This window comes from Meleagris gallopavo, chromosome 1, assembly GCF_905368555.1.
Source record: "Meleagris gallopavo chromosome 1, MGAL_WU_HG_1.1, whole genome shotgun sequence".
Classification (NCBI taxonomy): Eukaryota; Metazoa; Chordata; class Aves; order Galliformes; family Phasianidae; genus Meleagris; species Meleagris gallopavo.
Genome location: NC_139404.1, coordinates 47,784,695 through 47,808,599, shown reverse-complemented (window position 1 = coordinate 47,808,599; position 23,905 = coordinate 47,784,695). Strand labels below are relative to the sequence as shown.

General features: G+C 43.4%; 1 protein-coding gene across 1 annotated transcript in view; it reads left to right on the top strand.

The window, feature by feature from the left end:
- Positions 1-19,939, top strand: part of GRIN2B (glutamate ionotropic receptor NMDA type subunit 2B) — a 167,599-nt gene extending 147,660 nt beyond the window's left edge. The window contains exons 9-12 of the mRNA XM_085234832.1: positions 9,028-9,188; positions 11,299-11,486; positions 13,413-13,651; positions 15,500-19,939. Coding sequence (XP_085090958.1) covers positions 9,028-9,188; positions 11,299-11,486; positions 13,413-13,651; positions 15,500-17,407 — 2,496 coding nt within the window. The 3' untranslated portion in view covers positions 17,408-19,939. The remainder of the gene's footprint in view (positions 1-9,027; positions 9,189-11,298; positions 11,487-13,412; positions 13,652-15,499) is intronic.
- The last annotated feature ends 3,966 nt before the right edge of the window (positions 19,940-23,905 follow it).

Sequence of the window (23,905 nt, the reverse complement as noted above, 5' to 3'; positions counted from 1 at the left end):
GTTCTCCCACAGCTTTTGGCTATTCAAGGTCAAATTTCCCCTGGTCTCAATAGCCCAGCAGACTGGCTTGCTTCAGGTCCTCCAGCTCTAGGAGCCCAGGACACACAAGGACATGAGGTGGCTTTCATTTCTCTGCTATTGTCCACTCATTAGTAGGAAACAGCTTTCTGTAGCAAGCTAAAGGGAAGCATTATCTCCCACCTCTGGGTTGGTGCTAGGATGCTTCTGTTGCCCTACCTCAAGTGCCATGCTTTTTGCTTTACCTCCTTGACTATAAAGGTTCTTAAGAAATTACACTAATGTGATTGTTTTTGTTTTGTTTTGTTTTGTTTTCTAATTATTTGGCCCCAGTGAAGTCTTCAAGAAGTTTGCCGCACATGAGCAGGGTTCCACTGTCCTGACCAGGGGTTGTTACGCATGTACAAGTTGCTAAAACCGATTGGCTACTATTTGTACTTGCCAGATAGGAGGCTCTGACTTGCTTGTCTTACTGAAAGTGGATGAAAAATGGAATTCCTCTCTCACCAAACTACAGCCTCTGAATTTCTCAGAAAGCTTCATAAGCTGTTAACCAGCTGTCTCATATGCAAACAAAGCAGATTTGAAATTCTTCTGTACGTAGCTGCCACCTCTCCTCTCAAGGTCTTTTTTATCAGTCAATTTTCTCCTCTCAATGACCATCTACACTTCAGTGTTATTAACATGAGCATACTAACCAGCATCTTTCTGCCTCACTCATTTCTGTTCTGTGCTTGCCCGGGATTATTCAGAATGTGCATTTTGTCCTGTTGTGTTTGACTTCCAAGGAAGCTGACTTCCAAAGACATAACATGTTTTGATTTGGGATAAAAGGCTATCTATCTCCAGGCTCTACATACATGCAAGCAAAACTGTGCTGTAGCTAATACCACATAGCCCACTTAATTGCAATAGATAAGACTGTGTTCACGAAATACCACACCTACTAGTGTTATGGCTATGCAAGCAGATGTGTGGTAGTGGATCCACTATGGATGGTGCTCTCTGGTCAGACTTTATAGATACCTAACAATGTGACAGATGTGAAACCTATAGCCTTCCAAATGTGTACCAAGGAAGTTTTAAAGCCTTAGTGTTATCTTTTATGTTGCACAGGTTCTGCATAATGCTCACACGCTGGGCAGCTGCATAGAACAGTCCCTAGAGATGCCTGTTTTTCTGGTAGAGGGTGGTCTGATCCTAGAACGGCCCCTTGGCCTACTGTGCCTGTAAGGCCTGGGTCAGCAGTAGAGCATGCACATGTAGGTCTGGCTGTGGAGGAAGTAGGACCCCTGAAATACCATCTGTTAGGGGTAATGCTGCACTGCCTGCGGTTTGCAGTCTTCTGCTCTGTGCCCAAGCAGCACAAGGCAGGTCTGCACAGAGCAATCCAGCTTGCAAAGAGTCTGCACAATCCTACTGTGTGCATTGCTCTGGCAATAACTGCATGTGATGGCGGCTTCTTCCACCAATTGGGTCTCTGCTTTCATCTCAGTTATTTTACAAGGACAACTATTTTTAAAGTTGCTATATCTGTACTCCTTTCTTTTGCTTTCACCTACCCCCACCCCTCACACCTCTGCATTGTCCCTAGGTTGCTCTGTTTCCTTCCCTGACCACCAGACATTCGTAGACATTTTTTTCTTCTTTTTTTTTCCTGCGGTTCTGACCCACCCTACATCTTCCTTTAAAACTGGCTTTAATTTAATTCTTTTCCAACTTTGCTGCCGTCAGCTGCAGTAACTGATAACTCCTTTCTCAGACTTATCTAGAGGAATTCATGGGTGAAAGTGCTATGCAAAACAAGACCAGAGAATTTGAAACATCACAGGATATTTAATAATAAGATAAACCACAAAATCAAGGTCTGAGGACACTCAAGGATTTTTTGTGCCCTTCCAAAACTGAGTTACTGAGTTGAACTGGATTTTATACTGTTCATTCTTTTTTTTTCTTTTTTTTTCTTTTTATTTATTTATTTTTTTTATTTTAATTGTTTGTAAATCAAGATGTGCTGTTTGACTGGTGGAGACAAGAAAGTGATGTTTTGCCATTGCAGTCGTAGGGTTGATTTCTGCCTTGGGGCCTGACAACTGGGGATTGTTGATGAGGTTATAGGATTCTGAGCTGTGAGGAGTCTCAGCTACTGCTAAGGCAGTGGAGGGTCATGTTATGAGGCGGTGCAGAAGAAGAGGAGAAATTGGAGCTAGGAGAAAAGGAAGGTCTGAAAAGTTGTGGTCACCTGAGAGAGGCTGTGAGTTATTTGTTGGTAGTAAAAGTAATGTCAGTAATGTCAAAGCTAGGTGACTGCAGAGGGAAGAAGGATGCTTTAGGAGTGAAGCTAGAGAAGCATCTGTACAAGAGATTCATGAGTAGTAGAAGAAAGAGCAGCACAGTCTCTTTAGTCTGCTGTCCTCACAGATTATTGTACCAGTGCTATGATTTAGGTTTGAAGTATGCTTCTGCAGTTGTGCTGGCACACTCCTAGCTGGGAAGCAGTTGTAGCAGTGTAAAAGTGCCCTGTACCAGCATACCAATAGAACAGCTGCCACACTGTGAATCTGTAAATCATCTCCTCTACCAGGACAGGTGATTGGGCACAATTATGTGGAAGTGCCTATGTGTGTGTGGACAAAGAAAAGAATACAGAAGCCCTGCAAGTGGTGCTGGCAATTCTGATTGACATTCTAGAAACAAACTGATCACCATCTGTGTGTGGATCAGGACACAGTTACAGCTTTGAAAACCTTGCAAACTGCAAATGATAAGAGTAAAGAACAGAGGGGGAAAGTTATAGTATAGAGAAGCACTGAGGTGATAATGAGCATTACCTCTTACTAGCAACGCCTTTATTTTCTTGGCTTTGTGTTGCTGTGAGCTTTTAAAATGTAATGTTCTCTCAACATCTTGGGGTCCTGATCAGATTGTTCTTGGTGCAGTGGAGGCTGGGAGCATGTCCACCAACCAAAAGCAAGTCAAGAAAAGATCTACTGGATGCAACCAAAAGACAGCAGCACTAAGAACAGCTGGAAGTGTAGATAACATAGTTAACAAAGAAAGATTGAGAGATTTATTCTCAACATGGGGAAGAAACAGCTCAAGAGTCTTCTAAAATATAAAAGTCACCTTCAAAGAGGAAAAGTCTATTCTGATTTCTCTGTCTATTGTGAAGATAACAGAAAATAGTACTAGTCTTGCAGCGGAAGGGCTTCAGTTCAGACAATTGGAAGAGCTTCCCAGTAGCAAAGCCCTGGGGTAGATTGCTCAAGGAATGGGCAGTCTTCAGTGGTGGCCATCTTCCACTGAAGGCTGGATGAAGAGCTGTCAGGAATGGTGATATTTAAGAGAGCCTTACCAGAGAAAAAAAGACATCTTCTCAAGGCCAGATCCAGCTCTGTTATTTTGTGGCTTTGTTCATGGTGTGGTTTGGAGGACAACACTGATGTATTTGTGGGACATGAAAAGGACAAGTCTCCTCTCATTGAGAGTCATTGATTAGCTATAAAGGTTTATTTCTTGGCTGAAATAGAAGAAACATGGCAGGTAAGGCGAGACATGCTGCTGTGCACAAGTGGTCTGTCAAGATTTCACTGCCCTAGCCTTAACAAGTTCTGACTGAAACTCCTGTGCAAACATCCCGACTGGACTCTCAGGCAGTGAAGAAAGTTGCAGGCTGACTGCAGTGATGTGCAGCTGAACCAGAGCAAAAGGGGACAGTCAAGGATGTTTGGGCAGCATAGAAAGATTGTGCTAAAATTATTCACTCAGGCATGGACTATGCTTTTCTAGCCTTATGTCACTAAATCTTACATTACAGTTCACTAATAAATGCCATATTTTAAAGAGATATTTGGCTTATGTTGCAACAGATATCTGCTAGTTGTAAGGATGCCAAAATAGCAAGTAGATTGCTGCTTAGAGGTGCCTGTGCAAAAAGTTTTGACTGATGCCCTGGTGGACAAATTCAAGAGAGTAGTGGACACTTTGGACCGTATGCTACCCACAGCTTCTGTCTACCTATGCTTTTCGCGGGCAAAGCTGTCCTGGGGACCAAATGGTTTAGTGGCTGGATACACTTGTGCAAATGTAGATGTCTAGAGGCAATATAGCTGCACTGGAGTATCCAGAATCCCCTCAGGTGGTTGGTCCTGGTACAGGGGCTATGAGGGACCTGCTTGCAGGTTGAAATTCTCTGGGGAATTTCAAATGGCTCTTACACACTCAGGCAATTTAACTGAACTCAGTGTCTAACATGGGTCCAAGGTCTTTTGGGCTAGCAGGCAACAGAGAACTGAACCTGGGGATCTTATTCTAGAGAGCTGGAGCTTCAAGCAGTAGAAAACTGAGGGTTTGGGCCTTAGAAAATGAAAGGAACCCTCACAAAGAAACTGTGTGTGTCTAAGATACTACACATAAACTCACTTATACAACGTTTTAGAAGTTCATTATATTATGCAGCATGGAATTATTTTTGTTAAAAAGTATAAAAGTAGATCAAGTGATAAAAAAGAGCCTTTTTGCTGTAAGACCTGCTGAGTTTGGGAATCTGCATTCAATGCTATTGGCAAACACTCTACAGCGTAAACAGAGCCTACATTAGGCAGATAAATAAGTGCAGATGTGCTTTTCTGTAGGAGACATTTGGCGATAGACAAAATCTTTTAAAAAATTCTCATCAAATTAATTGTGGCCAATTAGACATAACCCCTTCCCCTCATTCCTGAATCCTCTCCAATCCCGGCTGCCTGAATGGGAAGAGCTCCTATCACCTGTTTCATTATGCAGATTGATATTCGAACATCTGAGAACAATGCTGCTTTCTGCACGGCACGGCTCCAAATTGCTAATGAAACAGCTCTGCCAGACAAGTCACTTAAACCCACTCTCACTGCTGCTGCTGACAGCTCTCACGGAGAGATGCGGGGGGAGCAGGAAAGGGGCTCTCCACTCAGGATGTGCTAATAGCCCCCAGCCTGTGTGTTTATTGCAGTAAGATCTCTGCTTTCTGACTCTGAGAGGTTACTTCTCCAAAGCTGTCGTCCGATTTGGGCTTAATCTTGCTTGATTTCAATTTATTGACTGAGGGGTTGAAGAGATGGGTAGCCTCCAAGGACACTCCCAAAGCTGCCTTCTGGATTGCCCTTCAGGCATGCTTGGTGTCTTCTTCCCACCCCCAGGTCAGACAGGGAAAGGACCCATCTGCAGCTTTCACCTCCCTGCTAAATTTGATGTGAAGCCAGCTGTCTCAGGGATCTTCTTTCATGGTTGAGAGACTATCACGTCACCTTGTGTATGAGGGGAGCATCTCACAACTGAGATCCCACAGTGAGCAAATGGGAGGCTGCAGCTGGGGTGCACCTCCAGCCAGCATTCCTTGGGTACAAGGCTGCAGCCGAGCTCCTCAGGTTCCCTTGCAGGCAAGGTGCCCTTGAGGGAGGTGTAAACAGGGTCCTGTTTCAGGCAGAGGTGAGGTAGGGCTTCTAGGTGTGGAGACCCTGCTTGCCCCTCCCTGTGACTCTCTGCAGCTGTGTTTGCTCAGCAGTTGGTGCAGTTGCTTATCTTCTTATCTTCCCTTCCTCTGTCTGTGGTGTTGTTTTTTTTTTGTTTGTTTGTTTTGTTTTTGTTTTGTTTTTTGTTGTTTTTTTTTCTTTTTTTTTCTTTTTTGGCCAGAGCCTCACGTGGCTCCTGTTTGCAGATGCCTAGGGCAAAGCAGTTGTGACTTATGGCCCTGGCAGGGGTAATGATTACATGAAATTATGTGAGAGCTCTCTCATTAATCTAAATTCAGACCATTTCTGTCAATATCCCCAGTTAATTCCTTTATCAATATTTACTGAAGCCTTCAGATTACCTCTGCATTGACTGTCTCCGTGTAATAGCACCTGCATTGTGCCTCTGCTTCTGTCTCACATCTCTCAGACTCCTCCTAGGCCAGTCTGCCAAAGCATCCTTGTTTCCTGAAGCTGACATCTTTGGGCTAGACCCACTTTCCCAGCCCTTTGGAAAAGCCATATGAATGTCTTTCATTACTAAACTCTTTGACAGCAGTGTCAATTAACCTTATTCATTAAAAATCTGCTATAGTTCTTCCACAGAAATTCCTCCATCTCATTGCCATGAGAGTATACACCTTCCCCATCAATCCCTATGTTTTCCCATTCATGGGCATGTTTACAGCTCTTCTTGCTCCTTTGCTGTGAATTGTGTGGGGCACAAGAAAGCTCAGAAAAGATGCAGCCATTTCTGGCTTTGGAGAGTTCTTTGGAGATCCTTCCATCTCTAGTCTGAGCTGTGCCCATGTGCTGCCAAGCAGTAAGTACAAGGAATTTTCAGCTACTATTTCCTGATAGACAGTTGTATGCCAGTACCAGTGTTAGTCCTTAAATGTGGAGAAATAGCTGCTTATCTCTGGCTTCATGGACTGTGCAGTCAGTTGGGCATCAATTTTTTTCAACTTTGCAAACACAAACCCAGGAGGCTGGAGATGAGTATGTACGCTCCTCCTAGACATGCAAGCTAAAGATCTCCATTGTGGATCCCATGTGGATCCTCTCCAACTGTTCCCTGTCTTGTCCACCACTCTGTGGTTGAAGTATGTGCACATATGGGTGTGTGGAGAAGAATTTGCATTTGCAGATCTGTTCTGACTGAGGAATTAGCATGGAGTGAAGAATGATAAGCTAACATGCAGTGCAGTATAGTGCATGGGTTTGCAGAAGCCATCAACTTGCTTTTTTTTCTCTGGAAGCACGCTTTCCCAGTTGCTAGAAACAGTCCTTTTCCTCAAGAGGAATGTTTTCATTTATTTATTGTTTGCCCAGAATGTCAAAAATGAAATACAGAGCATTTTACCCCTGGCTGGCTGGTGCTAATGGGGGGCCCTGGAACTTGGGGAAAATGAAGGGTTGTTCAGAGGAGGGGTTATTTTCCCTATCACAGGTCTGCCTGACCCTATAGTCCCTTTTTGCTCCAGTTCATGGCCAGTGTTGGAAGCAGACAAATCTAGAGATTGCATCACTAGGGATGGAGGGAGGGGGTGTCAAATGGATGTTGGATGTAGCCTCTCCTTCCCTTAATATTTTGTGAGCCTCGAGAGAAGCTCTCATGCCTTTCCAAAGGGCGTGCTGAAGTTGAATATTTATCAGGCCTGCCTGCTGCTTGCCCTGCTGGCTTTCCTGTGTTGGAGGGCTTTTTGTGAATGGGGGCTTCCTATTCTACCCAAAAGTTTGGGTTCTACAGCCTCTGAAGAAGCAAGCTGCTCACTTTGGAAACTCCAGTTTCAGCATGTCAGGAGAGAAACTGTATTCCTTTAGCCTGGAATGGGTCTCCTTGTGCTGCATCCCCCTTGTGATGGGTCTCCTAATCTGCTGCTATAACCAGCTTGGTAAGAAAGAAATTTTTTTTTATGCTGCAGTGATTTTTCTCCCATCAAAATTTGCTTTCAGTACAGGTTTTGATAGCTTTGAATTTGTCTTCATCCCTTGAGAGTGTGACAAGTTTCTAAGAGGCACCTTACTGCCTATTTTGTGCTATATGAAACCTTTCTTTTTTTTGGTGATATGCCAATCTGTGTTTCAAAAAACATATCTGATGTTTCCTACTGGCTTAAAGCAGCAGGGCATGGACTCTATCTCACATGTATGTACATATGAACCAGTCCATTCTCTCCACCTGAATATGAGGCGTGATTCCCTGCACAGCTGATGAGTTGATTTAGAGAAATAGATGCAATAAATTCCTTTTGGTGATGTGAAATTTGCCGTCGGCCTACCCACAGGCACAAGTCCTTGTTGACCTTGTTCCTGAAATGCTCAGAATGAGTACTCTGCTTTAGTAGCTTTGGACTCCTCAGCTGGGTCGAGCAGGTTTCAGACTAGCTTTGAGCAGAACTGAATAGCCAAACCTGTCAGCATGCTTTTGAAGGTATGGCTATAAATGGTAGCCACATTTCCACCACAGAAGACAGCAGTGCATGATAGATGTGGCAGGAGAACTGTTACTGTTTAATGGGTTTGGCTTGATATCATGTTCTTAGCATGCTTCTTAAGATTATCCAAATATACAGTCACATTTGAGAGCCCCAAACTAGCACTGTTTGATATATTAAGAGGTGAGGGAGCCTTCCATCCATCTGATCTTTCCATCTTTTCTTTTACTGCCTATTCAGTTCCTGGCTTACAATTCTGTGCTGCTTTCCATCTACTGGTTTTAGGGGTTTTAAGTAGTCTTGATAATTGACAGTCTAAATTTTACTGCTCATAAAACCCCAGAGAGCATTGATTATGACTTGAGTTAAGCAAGTAGCATATAAAATCTCACAGCCTTGCAGCTGTAGGAGAATGTTATGATGAATGTATTTCTTGAGAGCAGCGAAAGGTTTTGAGCGTTCTGCCAGCTCTGTTCTGGGCATCAAATGTTACTAGTGACTTGTAACCACTAATAGAATTTCATTTGGGACATTTGCCCAAAAGTTTGAAAGCTGATCCTTTATTTGGTGAAGTGGGTAGGAGTTGTTTGGAGTGGCATCTCTCCTCATTAACTGCCTTTTTACTTGAGTCAGAATCAGGAAATGCAAAGGCGTCAATAAAATGGAAATAGATACTTCTTAGAAACTAAATGACACTATGTGGGTAAAATTCACATTGATTTTATTGAAAAGCTTTATTTGATCATGTTGCAAATATGTTGTTACCTTTTTTTTTTTCCTTTTTGTTTTTACTTATATCTAAACTCCTTTTAGTTTTTGATCACGTATGTACTTTATCTGCAGTGGACAAAAGATCAGATTGCTCGTTTTACTTCTTGGACACTAACAGGAAATGTTTGACTTTGAAAACAGTGAAATACGGTATCTTTTCAATAATGTGTTCCATCTGATAGTAAAATAAAATCAGAACTACATTCTGTGTTGCAATGGGCACAGGGTCTCTAAGGAGAGTGTGTTCTCCCACGCAGATGACTGTTTCTTGATGGATGATTGTGAGAAATGTTCTTTTTCTGTTTCTGCAGTTCCAGAAACCCAATGACTTCTCACCCCCTTTCCGCTTTGGGACAGTTCCCAATGGCAGCACAGAAAGGAACATTCGCAACAACTACCCTGAAATGCACAGCTACATGGTGAAGTTCAATCAGAGGGGAGTGGATGATGCCCTATTCTCATTGAAGACTGGGTGAGGATTTCTTCTTCAAACTTACTAGCTGACTTCTTTGAATGATTGTCTGGGAAATCTTTGTGGGGTTTGGAAAATGAGCATCCATTATCTTTGCATGATTAAAAGTATACCTAGACTACGTACAACATAGGAGAATATTTCTGTGAGTCTCTTAGCCTTTTTTCTTATTATTCGCTTCCGTATAAGTGTTTCTGGTTTTGCAATACTTACAAGACTATTTGAGAAAAAAAAAAAACAAAACAGCAGGACCGCCTGTACCTTTGTGTATGTTAGCATTATGTGTATTAGTCCCAAACACCTTGTTTCAGCAAGCTGTTTCATGCTTATGGGTCCTTACGTATACACAATAAAAACTCACAGACCTCTATGGGCAAAGATTTTTTGAGAACATTTGCATTGTCATCTGGAAATTCCTTTATTTTCTCTCCTTCTGTGTATAAAAGATTATGTTAATCAGGAAGCTGAAGGAATCCTTGTCAGACTAATCCCACTCCAGTGTATCACTAGATAATACAGTGTAATGGAAGGTGTGCTTGAAGCAAATAGTTTGCAAGTAGTCCTTCTCTCTGGAATATTTTAGTGTCAAGAGCTGACAAAGATGCTGTTTGAATATTAAGGAAGTATATTAAATAGGAGTGTCTCCTTGGGTAATTTGGGAAATGTGGGAAAAATCATTAGCAGAAAGTATCTTTGAACATCTCACTCTATTTTAATAGCAGTGAATTTGTAGAGGAGCTACTTAAAACCTCTATTAGTCTTTGTAAGCCTTTGTCCCTTATAATTAAAGGCCTCCTCCCAGAAATGCCCATTGTGGTTGTCAGAACCCAGCCCTAGTGAAATGAAACAACACCTTCTCACTTACAACAATGTCACACTGTTGTGAGAAAGTTCATTCCAAAGCACGAACAAAGATGTTCAGCCAATTTAATTACTAGATTGACTGACTATTCCTAAACCTGTTTGCCAGGTTCGGAGGCACATAGCCTATTATAAATTATTGGACCGTTGTTGGATGCCATCCTGGGGAGGTACATTTGCCAGTAGTCATCATCCAGGAAATAAATATGCTCTCTCCTGGAAATATATAGATGAAACAGAGCTCATCTCTTGTGGTGTATGTCATCCTGGCTTTGTATCAACCCTTGGACAGACTTCCCCATGGATATGCACTTAAACTGAGATAATCGCTAAACTGGCAGTATATGTTCAGGAGGCGTATTGAAAAGGTAGTGTGGGTGTGAGAATTTGTAAGGTAGAAGGTCTTCAGTCTTTTATTGGAAAGAGCTTCATTTCAGATCTAGTGGGAGGATTTACTCATTGACTGTCTCTGGTTGTATAGAAGATGCAGCCCCCTGAGACTACCCCTAAGCCTGAAATCAATTTGTTGAGGTAAAAAGGTTCTCATCAGTCTGTTGTGCTGTCTGCCCATCCCAGCCTATAATGGGCATTTCACTGTGTTGAAACAGACCCTTTCTTGTGATTTTTAGCTAAGTAGTCTTTACCAAAAAGCTACTTATCACAGTAAGCCATAAAGCTGTTATCATGGCCACTTGACATTGGTAAAGATCTGGTAGCACTTTTCACAGTAACTAAGGAGTTACAGTGGCCTGGCTACATTTAATTTGAAATTAAAATATATTTTACTCCACTAAGTCATGCCAGCACTTTGAATTGGAGAAAATCTTTTCTTTTCTGCAAGCCTTACTACGCTATCTAATATTGATATATTTTATGAAGTATTTTAGGTTCTTTTCAGAGAAAGATAGTGCAGAAACATAAGCTATTCTTAGGATTATAGATCTCCTGGACTTTTTCTTCATTCATCTTTATCTTGCACTATGTTTGTCTTCCAGATTTCCTTTCAGTACAAAAATGACAATTATCAGAGTCAGAGAGAAATAGACAGATCTCATTTATAATCTAGTTTCACCTGTAAACAGATTCTAGGATCAGATTTTAGTTAACTCCGAAGGAAGTGAAGATACAACCTATTGAACTCTATCTGGAAGAGGTTAATCTCTGCCTTAATTATCAGAGAACACCTTTGCACTCATACAGATTGTATCTTCTCTGTGCTATAAACTTCTTGTTTCTTGCACCTGTGCAGGAAGTTGGATGCTTTCATTTATGATGCAGCAGTGCTGAATTACATGGCTGGCAGAGATGAAGGCTGCAAACTGGTGACAATTGGGAGTGGGAAAGTGTTTGCCTCCACTGGCTATGGCATTGCCATCCAAAAGGACTCAGGTTGGAAGCGCCAGGTTGATCTTGCTATTCTACAGCTTTTTGGAGATGGTAAGTATCAAGAAAAAGAGGAGGAGGAATTTTCCTAAGAAATAATAAGTTTTGCATGTATAGAATAATGTTCCATCTCCCTAGCTCTGGTGTCTCAGATCCATGTTGAGAACAGGAGATTATCAAAAGGGTTTGTTAGAGATGTTGTGCCAGAAATGTGTAGAATGTCACCTGTTCTGTATTGTTGATGCAGGATATCATCAAAAGCAACTTCAAAAGCATTAGTGGTTTTGTACAACCAGCTCAGATGTGTATGAGCAATATCTTGTGAGAAGAATGTTGTGTGAAATAAAATTTTGTTTTGTGAGCTTTTCGCTACCTTAGGAGTTTTGCCATGACCAAACCCACGAACAATGCTGGACTTTCCATTGTTGCCCCATACTTAATTCTAGACAGGATCAAGCCATGCAGAGTTTAGAGAAAAAAAAAGCTGATTATATCTGGATGAAGAAGTTAATTCATATTCTCCTAAATCTCATAAACCAACCAACCAATCAAACAAGCAAGGAAGAATTTGAGACTCAGAAGTTTTTAATCAGAACATTATAGTTACCTCATTTATCTTGTCAATAACAGAGAAAGAGGTGATATCAAAAAAGATACTCATGGAGCAAGAAATTCTTTTTAGAAAACATTTTCCCAGTTTTCTCTTTTATATTACACTTTCCTGAGTCCTTAAAAAAAAAAAAAAAGTAAAATTCTCAGGCAATTTTATTTATAAGCTTTTTTTTTCTGAAATCTGAAAATAACATAGGACATAGTAAATATGAAAAGAACAAAGCTCTGATATACTTCATCAGAATATTGGCCACCTGACAGATAGGCTCCTGAATAGCCTAATAAGCGTTTTTCAGAACAAAACATAAGATCTCCATAATGCTTTTAAAAGTGTGCTGTGGTGCCATATAAACATACAGATTTTTTTTCCCTGCCACCAGACTGAATGTTGAAAATATGAAATAGTAATTTCCCTAGCAGCATGAAAAGAATTGCCAACCTGTAAAATTTGTTTCTGGATGTCTCACTATGTGCATATGTATGTGTGTGGTTTTCTCTCACTTCTCCTGAAAATACCATAATGAGAGGAAGTGGGGTATGAAATTAGACTACAGAACATTTGTTTCTAGCCAATACAAATTTTTAATACAAAGTAATATTTTTCATTGGTCAGAGGGCTTGGAATTGTCACATTAGGACAAAATTGCAAGGAAGAAAAGCAGGTAAAAATGCAAAAATATTTTAGGGAACATTGCACCTCACTTTAATGAGCTGTAGATATGATGGAAACAAATTAAAAAATCAGACATTTTGATGTAAAAAAAAAAATCAGCATTTTGACTTTTAAGCTGGCAGTGTTTTCATTTAAAAATGACTCATTTCTGTTTAACAGTATCAGTCACTAATTTTCCCTCTGTTGACCTACTATGAAAGTGCAAGTTTGAGTGCTGAGGTCTTCAGTTATGTGGTGGACAACTTGTTCAGGAAATTATAGTAAATAGCTGTAGATAGTTGTGTTGTACAGTACAGATTTTTGTGCCTAACATCTGTCTGTGCAAAAATCCTATTGCCTTCCCTGTGACTAATTGCATCTACCCCTATTAGAAGAACAGTCTGATATGCTTCTTGTTTTTGGACTACCTCAGCATGAGATCCATAGGCAGGCATTAGGAAGAAATTCTTCACTGTGAGGGTGGTGAGGCACAGGAGCAGGTTGCCCAGCAGGGTTGTGGATGCCTCCCCCCGAGGCATTCAAGGCCAGATGGGATAGGGCTTTGAGCAACCTCATGTAGTTGGGAGGGTGTCCCTGCCTATAGCAGTGGGTTGGAACAAGATGTTCTTGAAGGCCCCTTCCAACCCAAACCCTTCTATGATACTATGATTGCAGGGCTGGCTAACATGTTTCTTTCCTCCTCTGTGTCTTTAAAGGGGAGATGGAGGAGCTGGAAGCACTGTGGCTCACTGGCATTTGTCACAATGAGAAGAATGAGGTTATGAGCAGCCAGTTGGATATAGATAACATGGCAGGTGTCTTCTACATGCTGGGAGCAGCTATGGCCCTCAGTCTCATCACCTTCATCTGCGAACATCTCTTCTACTGGCAGTTCCGCCACTGCTTCATGGGTGTCTGCTCTGGCAAGCCTGGCGTGGTTTTCTCCATCAGTAGGGTAAGTATTGTTAGCTAGCGGAGAGAAAAAAGGTCAATCAGCATTTATTCAGGTGGTTGTAGGTACCGTCGATGAGGAAATCGACCCATACTGTCAAACACACAGATATTACAGAGAGATGATCTGCAGTGTGAAGCCTGCTGTCTTTCCTGTGTTAATGTAGCAAGAGCATTTACTGTTCTTCTGTAATCTCTGATCTCTGCCTCATTATGGTCGTGGAAATGGAAATTTCATATGGAACTGAAAATGCAGTATGAAAAAAAGAGATCTGTAATAGTCTCCTTTTTCTCAGTGAGTTGTAAGCAGGCCAGATCTGGGGACAATAAGTCAAGTAATGTTGTTTAACACGGCTAGAAATTCAGGAGTTTCTCACTGTCTTCTGTGTTACCTCTGTTCAGATGATCTTGTGTTTACTGGAATTGTTCTGTCATGGATATTCAGAAGTCCCTAACCACAAGCCCTGCACTAAGCCATGCAGAAATCCTTCTAGAGAGGATGACCACATGAACTCAGCATTTCTCTATGCAAATCTGCCTTAGGGGATAGCATTTACATTTAAAGTAGATTCTAGTAATTTCTGAGTCATCTTCCTGCTATTATTGTAGATAGCAGTGTCCCATTTGGAGCTTCTCTTTCTTCCTTCTGTCACTGGTTTGATCTTTTGATCTCTTCTGAAGTGAAGTCAAATCTCAACATTTTTGACCTCGGTATCTCTTGTAACAGAGTTAACTTTGATTGTACAAGGACTATATAATTGCAGTATAACATACTGTTGAGAAAAAATGATAAAGCCTTTGAGTGTTGGGACACGATCTCTCTTCTTTGTCATTAGTTTTTAACCTGCTTTAGTCTAGAGATGAGGTAGGGGACTGTATTTGGTGACTGTTAACTGAATACAAATCTTTTCAGTCTGGAGTTATCTGTTAGACCTGGCCCAGGTTGGTGGAAAGTCTAAAAAAGTTAATCAACTGCTGGCTGCTGAAAAACCATGGTAACATGATGTGAGGGTGTCCATTTCACTATTGACATTAATCAGCATGCTCCATTTGGTGGGCTGGGGAATAAATGAGCTCCTTTCCTTCTGCTCCTTGAGGTAGCCCTTGCAAACAGTCTTACCATGGATGAAATGAGCTAGTGGAGAATGTGCAGGAATCAGGCAGTTTTGCTGTCTGATTTGAGGTTGAATAGAGGACTTTCACTTTCAGGGATGTCAATTTGGAGCCTGTTATCACTGCTAAATTCAATAGGATGCAATTAAAAATTCTATTGTACCATACTCAACCAGATGCAAAAGGACTAAATACCTGTTCAGCAGTCCTGCGCTGTTTCCTTTCTAATCTGTACTGGCGATTAATGTAGCTAAGTTTATGACAAATGAAGCTGTTCTCTTTTTACGATAGTTCCTGTCATGTTGATTCACTGATGTCCAGATGAATTTCAAGGGGCAAAACAGACCTTCCTCTCATCCATGCAGAATCCTTTGTCTTGATGTTTTCATTTCCAAGGATATTATTTTCCCCATTTGCAATTCTATGTTATACCTAGTAAATTTGAGTAACTCTTATGGATACTAGCAGTTATTTCTGCATTCCACAGATATGATATGAAAAAAGGAGGATAAATAGAGGGAGAAAAAAAAAATTGAGGGGTAAGAAAGAGTGGCAGAAGAGTTAGGGTTGGTGGGACAGGTCTGGCTTCATCTCATTTGTTTGTGTATCACAATGGAAGTCTGACAGTCTTTTCTGCCTTATAAGAATGTGCTATTGCTGCATAGGGTGCTTTCAGCCTACACTTCCTTTTGTGTATTCTTTGCAGGACCACTCAACTTCATGTTTTCTCTTATTTCAGGGTATCTACAGCTGCATTCATGGTGTGGCCATTGAGGAACGCCAGTCAGCAATGAACTCCCCCACAGCGACTATGAACAACACCCATTCCAACATCCTCCGCCTGCTTCGGACAGCCAAGAACATGGCCAACCTGTCAGGGGTCAATGGCTCACCACAGAGTGCCCTGGACTTCATCCGCCGCGAATCATCAGTTTATGATATTTCTGAACACCGCCGCAGCTTCACCCACTCAGACTGCAAGTCCTACAACAACCCCCCATGTGAGGAGAATCTATTTAGTGACTATATTAGTGAGGTGGAGAGGACCTTTGGCAACCTCCAGTTGAAGGACAGCAATGTATATCAGGACCACTACCACCACCACCACCGTCCCCACAGCATTGGAAGCACCAGCTCCATCGATGGGCTCTATGACTGTGACAACCCACCTTTCAACGCCCAGTCACGGTCCATTGGGAAGAAGCCCTTGGATCTGGGGTTGCCCCCTGCCAAGCACAGCCAGCTGGGTGACCTCTATGGCAAGTTCTCCTTCAAGAGCGACCGCTATGGGGGCAGTGGGGCCCATGATGACCTGATCCGCTCAGACGTCTCTGACATTTCCACTCACACAGTCACCTATGGCAACATTGAAGGCAATGCAGCTAAGCGGCGGAAGCAGCAGTACAAGGACAGCCTGAAGAAGCGTCCAGCCTCTGCCAAGTCCCGGCGGGAGTTTGATGAGATAGAGTTGGCCTACCGCCGGCGCCCACCCCGCTCGCCTGACCATAAACGCTACTTCAGGGACAAGGAAGGGCTACGGGACTTCTACCTGGACCAGTTTCGGGCCAAGGAAAACTCACCACACTGGGAACATGTGGACCTGACGGATATCTACAAAGAACGTGGAGATGAGTTTAAGCGGGACACGGGAGGAGGAGGAAGTGGATCCTGCACAAACAGAGCCCACCATAAGCATGGTTCGGGTGAGTTTGGCGGAAGCAATGAGCACAAGCATGGTGTTGTGAGCGGGGTCCCGGCGCCCTGGGAGAAGAATCTGACCAATCTAGACTGGGAGGACCGGTCTGGGGCTAATTTCTGCCGCAGCTGCCCTTCTAAGGTGCACAACTACACTCCATCAGTGGTGGGGCAGAATTCCACTCGCCAGGCCTGCATCCGGTGTGAGGCCTGCAAGAAAGCAGGCAACCTGTATGACATCAGTGAGGACAACTCTCTCCAAGAGCTGGACCAGCCACCTGCCCCTGTGCCCGTGGCCACCAGTGCCACCTCCTCCTCCAAATATCCTCAGAGCCCTTCCAATTCTGCCTCCAAGGTGCAGAAGAAGAACCGTAACAAGCTCCGCCGGCAGCACTCCTATGACACCTTTGTGGACCTGCAAAAGGATGACTCGGCCCTGGCCCCTCGCAGCGTCAGCCTCAAGGACAAGGGTCGCTTTTTGGAGGGGAGCCCCTACGCCCACATGTTTGAGATGCCAGCCAGTGAGACCACCTTTGCCAACAACAAGTCCTCAGTGCCCGCCACCAGCTACCACCACCACAACAACCCTGGCAGCAGCGGGGGATACATGCTCAGCAAGTCGCTCTACCCTGACAGGGTCACCCAAAACCCTTTCATCCCCACTTTTGGGGATGACCAATGCTTGCTCCACGGCAGCAAATCTTATTTCTTCAGGCAGCCTGTGGTGGCAGGAGGGCCCAAAGCCAGGCCAGACTTCCGAGCCATCGTCACCACCAACAAGCCGGTGGTCTCAGCCCTTCATGGGGCTGTGCCAGCCCGTTTCCAGAAGGACATCTGTATAGGGAACCAGTCCAACCCCTGTGTGCCTAACAACAAAAACCCCAGGGCTTTCAATGGCTCCAGCAACGGGCATGTTTATGAGAAACTCTCCAGTATTGAGTCTGACGTTTGAGTGAGAGGGAAGGAGCATGGGGAGGGACTGGGGGTGGATGTGGAGCATGGGAGGGTGGGGTGGGATCAATCCCATCGGCTACTCTCCCTGGTCATCCTTAGTTTGTGGGATACTGGAGTTCTGAGTAGTAGTACAGCATTGGTGACAAGTGCCACCTCTTTGGTTTCCCCTCTTCCTCCTCCTCTTTCCCACTCCTCCCCTTTTATCTCTTTTTCCATGTTCTCTCTCCTCCCATTCTCCTCCATTCCTGGCCATTGCACTTTACAGTGACGTTGGAGTTGGATATCCCCATTCGTGATTTCACGAGGGGGAGAAGAAGGCAGGGAAGGGGTGGGTTGAGGGGGAGCAATAGTGATTCTAGCATTTCACTCTTGCTGACTCCCAGCAGAGAAAGGCATGTGCATGCACACATGTGGCAGGAGGAGACAGCAGAAGAAGTGTAATGGATATGCAGGAAAATATGCTTGTTCAGGCAACTCTTCCTAAAACTGCCTAGAAAAGAGTGATGTTTGAAGACGTGGAGAAAGTGAAGGAGGAATAACATGACTAACTTGATGATGCACTTATATGTTAGGTATACTGAGGTTCTTGTTACATTATTTTGTGAAGATTATGGGGGTTTAGGGCTGAAATATATATATATATATATTTGCGTATACGCTGAGAATTTTACGCTGACATTTTGAATCGTTCGCTGGGAGATGTGGGGGGAGGGAGAGAAGGCTTGTTTGCAGGTCTGGTGAGTGGTTTCACTGTGGCTATTACAGCCATTGAATCTGTGACAGACCAGTGGGAGAGTTGGAAAGGAAATGGGTTTTGAGTCTGGGAGAGCAACCCTTGAATCAGGGGGGCTTCTGGGAGCTCTGACAGAATGCTGTTTTGCACTGAAATGAAAGGAATTTTAGAAAAGGGAAGCAGAGTTGGTTTTTTAGCAATGAATTGCTCACTAATTGTGTTTACTTTAAGGGTGGGAGCAGTATTTAGAATGGGTTAGCCTATACGCGAGTATATACAATGAATTTATACTTGAAATGTCTGTGGAGAAAGCAAAATAAACTCACAATCCTATAAGGTGTCTGGATAACACACAGTGGAAAAGAGCTAAAGAGTAGGGAAAGGTCGGGAGTTTTGTCACTCTCTCTTCAGAGGACACCAAGCCTGTTTTGGCATATTCTTTAACAAGGAGAGCAGGACAAGCAACATTTTCATCCTTCTGCCCTCCCCATCCTTGGCCAGCAGGATGGAAGAAAAGGAATGGGGTGTCCTCTGCCAATGGTGGCATGGTGCTGGAGAGGGAAAAAAAAAAAAGAAAAAAAAAAAAAAAGAAAAGGTGCATATGGTGGCAGTGGTGTTGGTGGACTGTCTTGATGCCTCCTTGGACATGTGGAAATGGAAAGAGGGTGTTTGCACCCTTGGGAAATACATATGTATATTTACTATTGAATGTACAAGGGAAGTACATAGCTTGTCTTCCTGGCAATGGGTGTGCTTGAATAAATGCCAGATAGCACAGGAATGTGTGCTGAGGGCTGAAGACAAGACGTGCAAGGCTGAGATGTGTGTGTACGTGTACGTGTGCCTCAGTGTGTGACAGAGATACTAGCACAAGTGCAAAGCTGGAATAGCCTAGGGTTTCCCATCCCTGCAGTTGTAGTGACAGCTTTCCTGGTGCACATAGTATCAATAGGAGTGTTTTTTCTTTCCACTGTATCATTTTAGATGCAAGTTAAACTTAATGGAAAGGGAGCAATGGTAGGAGTGAGAAGTTGAACTCCCTCTTCATATGTCTTCTTTTTCCTGAGGTAGGGCATGGGCCAATCTCTCTCACCCCGAGAGATGTGGCAGAGTCCCTTCTGTTTCTCCTGAGTCTGTCCCAGTGTCACAATTACCATGGCTCGCCAAGGAGAGGGTTGAGAGAACCCTGTGCTGAGGACATGGGGACACTCCTGGGGACTGACTGAATGGAGATGGCAGTCCCTTTATGAGCCTCTTGGAGCTGAAAGCCACCTCGCTCGCATTCCTCACCGCACCCTGGTTGATTTTATCTTATCTTTCTCTTTTTAAGCCAACAGAAGGCCTTTTATTTATTTACCTACTTATTTTATTTATTTTTTAGAGCTGGGGTGAGGGGAGGGTGGGATTTGCCTGTAAAGTCAGAGTGTGAAAAGAGGGTGGGCAAGGTCTGTGAAGGGAACATTTTCTTACATTTCACTGAGGAAACTGAGGAGGGAAGAGGGGGAGAGTCTTTGTAATGCCACCCCTTAGTCTTTGGGGTAAGGGAACTTCTTATTCTTTCCCTCTTCTCTCATTACAAGGACAAAAAGGAAAAAAAAAAAAAAAAAAGAAAAAAAAAAAAAAGAAACCAAACAAATTAACAGAGCGATCTGCAATCCAGAATACACGGCAGCTTGTCAGATGCCTCTGACAGCAGCCACCGAGAAGGCGTTCCTTTCATTTGTAAATATTTCTTTTTTATTGCGTTTTTGTATAAATTGGTGTTTCTCTTCTCGTGAATATTCAGGTCGTGGGGTGGGAGGGAGGGGAGTTTGTTTCTGTTCTGTTTGTTTTCTACGACTTTTCAGGCTGCGTTTTTGGAAGCGGTTTACGCGGGTCGAGGCCGTATGAATGAGGAAGAGAGAGAGAGAGAGAGAGAGAGAGAGAGAGAGAGGAAAAAAAACACGTGTGTTGTGTACCCCTAGGCCCCCCGTATCGCCCTGTCACCTTATCTTCATGAATGGAAGACGCCGGAACGTCACTTCAAGCCTTGCCAGCAGGGTTTCATGTTTTGATGGGAACACCCCCAATTCCTTTTTGCATATAAACTCTCTGTACCAGCATCTCTCTGTGGAGTTTGAGCCTCAAGGCACTACGCTGTCTTGGTAGTGGTGGGGTGAACCATCAAGTTGGCCGCTCAGGTTGGACCATCACTTGACATTAAGAGACTTCTCCAATGCTACGTTGGTTTAGAAATCTTGGACCTGGGAAAGCTCGTGAGAATTTCTGGTTATTTCCTAAGGGCTTGGGGGGGGAGCTTGACAGCTGGCAAGGGCAGCTAATCTCATTGGTGGTTATTTCAGTACTTTATGTCCCTCCCCACCTGGAACAAGGAAACCTGGAGGGTGGCTCTGCAGGGAAATTAAGCCGAAAACAAACCAAAAAGAAGTTAATGGAACTTTTTTCAAATCTCTTCTTAAAGGTTCTGATTTTTGTGTTCCAGGGTGAAAGTTGGTTCGTATTTTCTCCAAACTGGTTCTGTCCCTTGTTCCACTGATTGGCAAATGATAGTTTGCCAAAATCATTATCTAGTGTTGATACTGTGTAGCACTGTTAACACTGGGAGTGCTCTGCAAATACTAACTGTGCCACAAACCACTCAAATGAATGCTCTAGGGCAACCAGAAAAGAAGAACTGGAAATTCTGGACTGAACCACTGGTCTAACTACAGGAGTCTGGTGTTTTGCCTTCTCCCACAATAAATTAGGCCACGTGTCCATCAGGTTATTCTTTTCTCTACAAGTGATCTTTTCTGGTTGCTTTGTTTATTTTAGTTCTGACAGGTCAACAAATTTTGGAACAGAGGTGAAGGGGAGGGGCTGGGAGGGGGGAGGGTGTAATTCATAATCCAGAAAATAAACCAATGATGTTATTAAACTCTGATTATATATTTAGAATTTTAGATTTGGTGTATTTTCATTCTAAGCATTCAAGTGAATCAATCAGGTAATATTAGCAGCAGGTGTTGTCTATACTAGAATACCACCCATGTGCTGTTTATTACCTGTCTTGAAAAGAATGGGATTTCATACCAGAGCCTGACAAAATTCCACATCTCCTCCCTTGCCGTTTCCCTCTCTCTCCTGTAGAAACACCGGAATTTTTTGGGGGCAGTGGCTGGGATCATTTCCCCTTCTGAACGTTTCTGCACACATGAATAATGATCAGAAATCATTGCATCATCTACAGGTGTGTGACCTCTACTGTATATTTGCATCCAGCCTCCTGGGAAAGATTAGGCACTTTTGGCAATGTTTCTGACATTTGCCTCTTCAGTCTAGTTCCAGGCATGGCTCTCTAAAAGGTATTTCATGAACCATGTTCTTCTGAAGTGGTACTGGAATGTAGGTACTGAGCTGAAGGAAAATGTGAATGAAGGTGATGGAGGAAATATTCAAAGAAAATGTCAGAAATGTGCCATGCACAGTGGAGTGCATCTGACAGGTAGAACTTGCAGCCATGGATCTCCTCATCATAAACCTTCTAGGAGAACTCACACCAGCTTTTTACTGTAGAGCAACAAAACTCATGCTGGTGTAGCAGTCCTGTCTCCCATTATGCCTTCCAGGGAGGGCATAATCAGAACTTGCCTTGTCACCTCATAAATAGGAAAGAAGAGCTGCAGTCAGGACTTGTTATCAGTGGAGGTAATGAAGCACACTGGCCCCAACTGCTTGGTAAAAAAAAACATCCTGTTCTCTGTGATATCCAGCATACGTCATCAGAACTCTCCAGGTGAGAACCCCAGTATGTTCAAAGTGCTCAGCAATATGCAAGCATGAACTTTGCCCATAGAGAATTGCTATTTCAATTTCCAGCGCATGGGGGAGGAACGTTCCTTTGTGTGGTCCTGAAAGATTTGGTGGAGGAGTTAAAAAATGCCAAGATGGCCCTCTTTGCTTCTGACTTCTTCAGTAATGTGTACTGATGTTGAGCTACTCACTCCAAGATGCTAGCATCCATCTTGAGTAAAGCCCCTTAGTACCTTCAAATCAGAGTTGTTTCTCACAGCAACATTGTCAGCAAAAGAGAGAGGGGGAGGCGTAGACTATAGATGATGATGGTGAAAGGTTAGAGTGATCAGAGATACCTCAGGGATCTTTATAGGCAAGCCTTTGCTTTAGAGCTTTCTATCAAATGTGGCATATCCTCCCACCTCCATTGCTTACCAACAGATGGAAGCAAACCTGGGAACACTGGGAACACAGCCAATGATCAGACTTAGGCCTTTCACACATCCTCCACTTCAGTCAAGCAACCTCTGATGAGCTCTTCCTGTGGAGAAGGGTGGGAGGTTGCGCTTCCCCACGTATTTTTGGTTGCCAAAACAAAAAGGGGAGGAGATAAAGATGAGTGTTAATGAAGGGACTTTGCGCTGACTCTTTGTGCTGCTTTTCTAAGGATTTTCACTTCATCCTTTCTGCTCAATTCAAGCTGGCAGAGGATAGGGTCCAGTTCTGCTGCCTCGCTGTGGCGTATGCCTGGCAGAAGCCTCTGGGAGCCGTGTACAAGAAAGGAGCTGGATTGCTGGCAACGTATGGGGTCAGACTCCAAGCCACAATCCCCGTCTGCACCCACTTTTTCCCATAAGTGCTTCCCTGCTGCTGAACACACCTGGCGTGTCCACCTGGAACACACCTACCATGCTGCTGGATGCTGCAGGGCACATTGAGATAGTAACTAGTGGGACTTGACTGTTGTCCCCACAAGGGCTTATTTTCAATTTGCAGCCAAATAGATTTCCAAGCCATAGACCCTCGCTGCATTCACCCACCTATATATACCTGTATCTTCCTCCCTCCTCCCCCTTCAAAGGCAAACTGGGGCACTGACTGTCTCACTGGCAATATGAATGCTATTGCTTCATCCTCATCTGGATGAAGAGCTCTCTGGACCTCCCTGGTGCTGACTGCAGACAGACCTGGGTGTCTGCCACTAGAATGGTAACAACTACAACAACAAAAAACACTTCGTGATTGGCTTTGAGTTCTTTCTTCATCTCTTCTGCATTCCTAGCCATACCATTTGAGTGAATTCTGGCACCCTTCTGTCACTGCTGACAACAAAGAGGACACAGCATGAATCTGCCTGTATATGAAAAAGGCAGTAAAACTGTGTATCAGAGAGCAGGACTCAGGTCTGCCGATGCCAAGGGTATAGTTTCCTGGTGCTGAGGTAAAGGAAGGCCTCTGCAGTGTGTTAGTAGCTACATATCTTTTACTCTGCTGGCCTCCTGCCATTCAAGGCTAACAGCAAGCACTGGTATGCACTCGAATGGGTCAGACAAATTCTATACTGTGGGGCAGGGGTTCCTCTGGGCATGTGCACACATATGAAATGTATTGGGGAAGTGAAACACATGTGAACAAGCCTGGCACAGCAGGAAGCTGTGAGGCTTGTACACACATACATACACACACACACGGTACATTGCAGTACGCTTAATTACTCTGTCCCACAGTGCATTTTTGCCAAGTAGAAACAACATGATCTTTCCTAAGGTTCTGCTGGTAGTTATTTAATTTATGTATTCACTTTGTGACTTTTACATCATCTGCTTTCTTGACTGCAGCATTACTGTGTAAATATATATGTATATATGTACAGAAAGTAACTCAAGCAATTATATTCAGGTTGGGAAAAGGGTGGTTTTTATATCTGTACAGTATTTCCTTATTAAATAATGGCATGGGGGGGGAGGGGGGCTGGGAAAGTTAACTTCT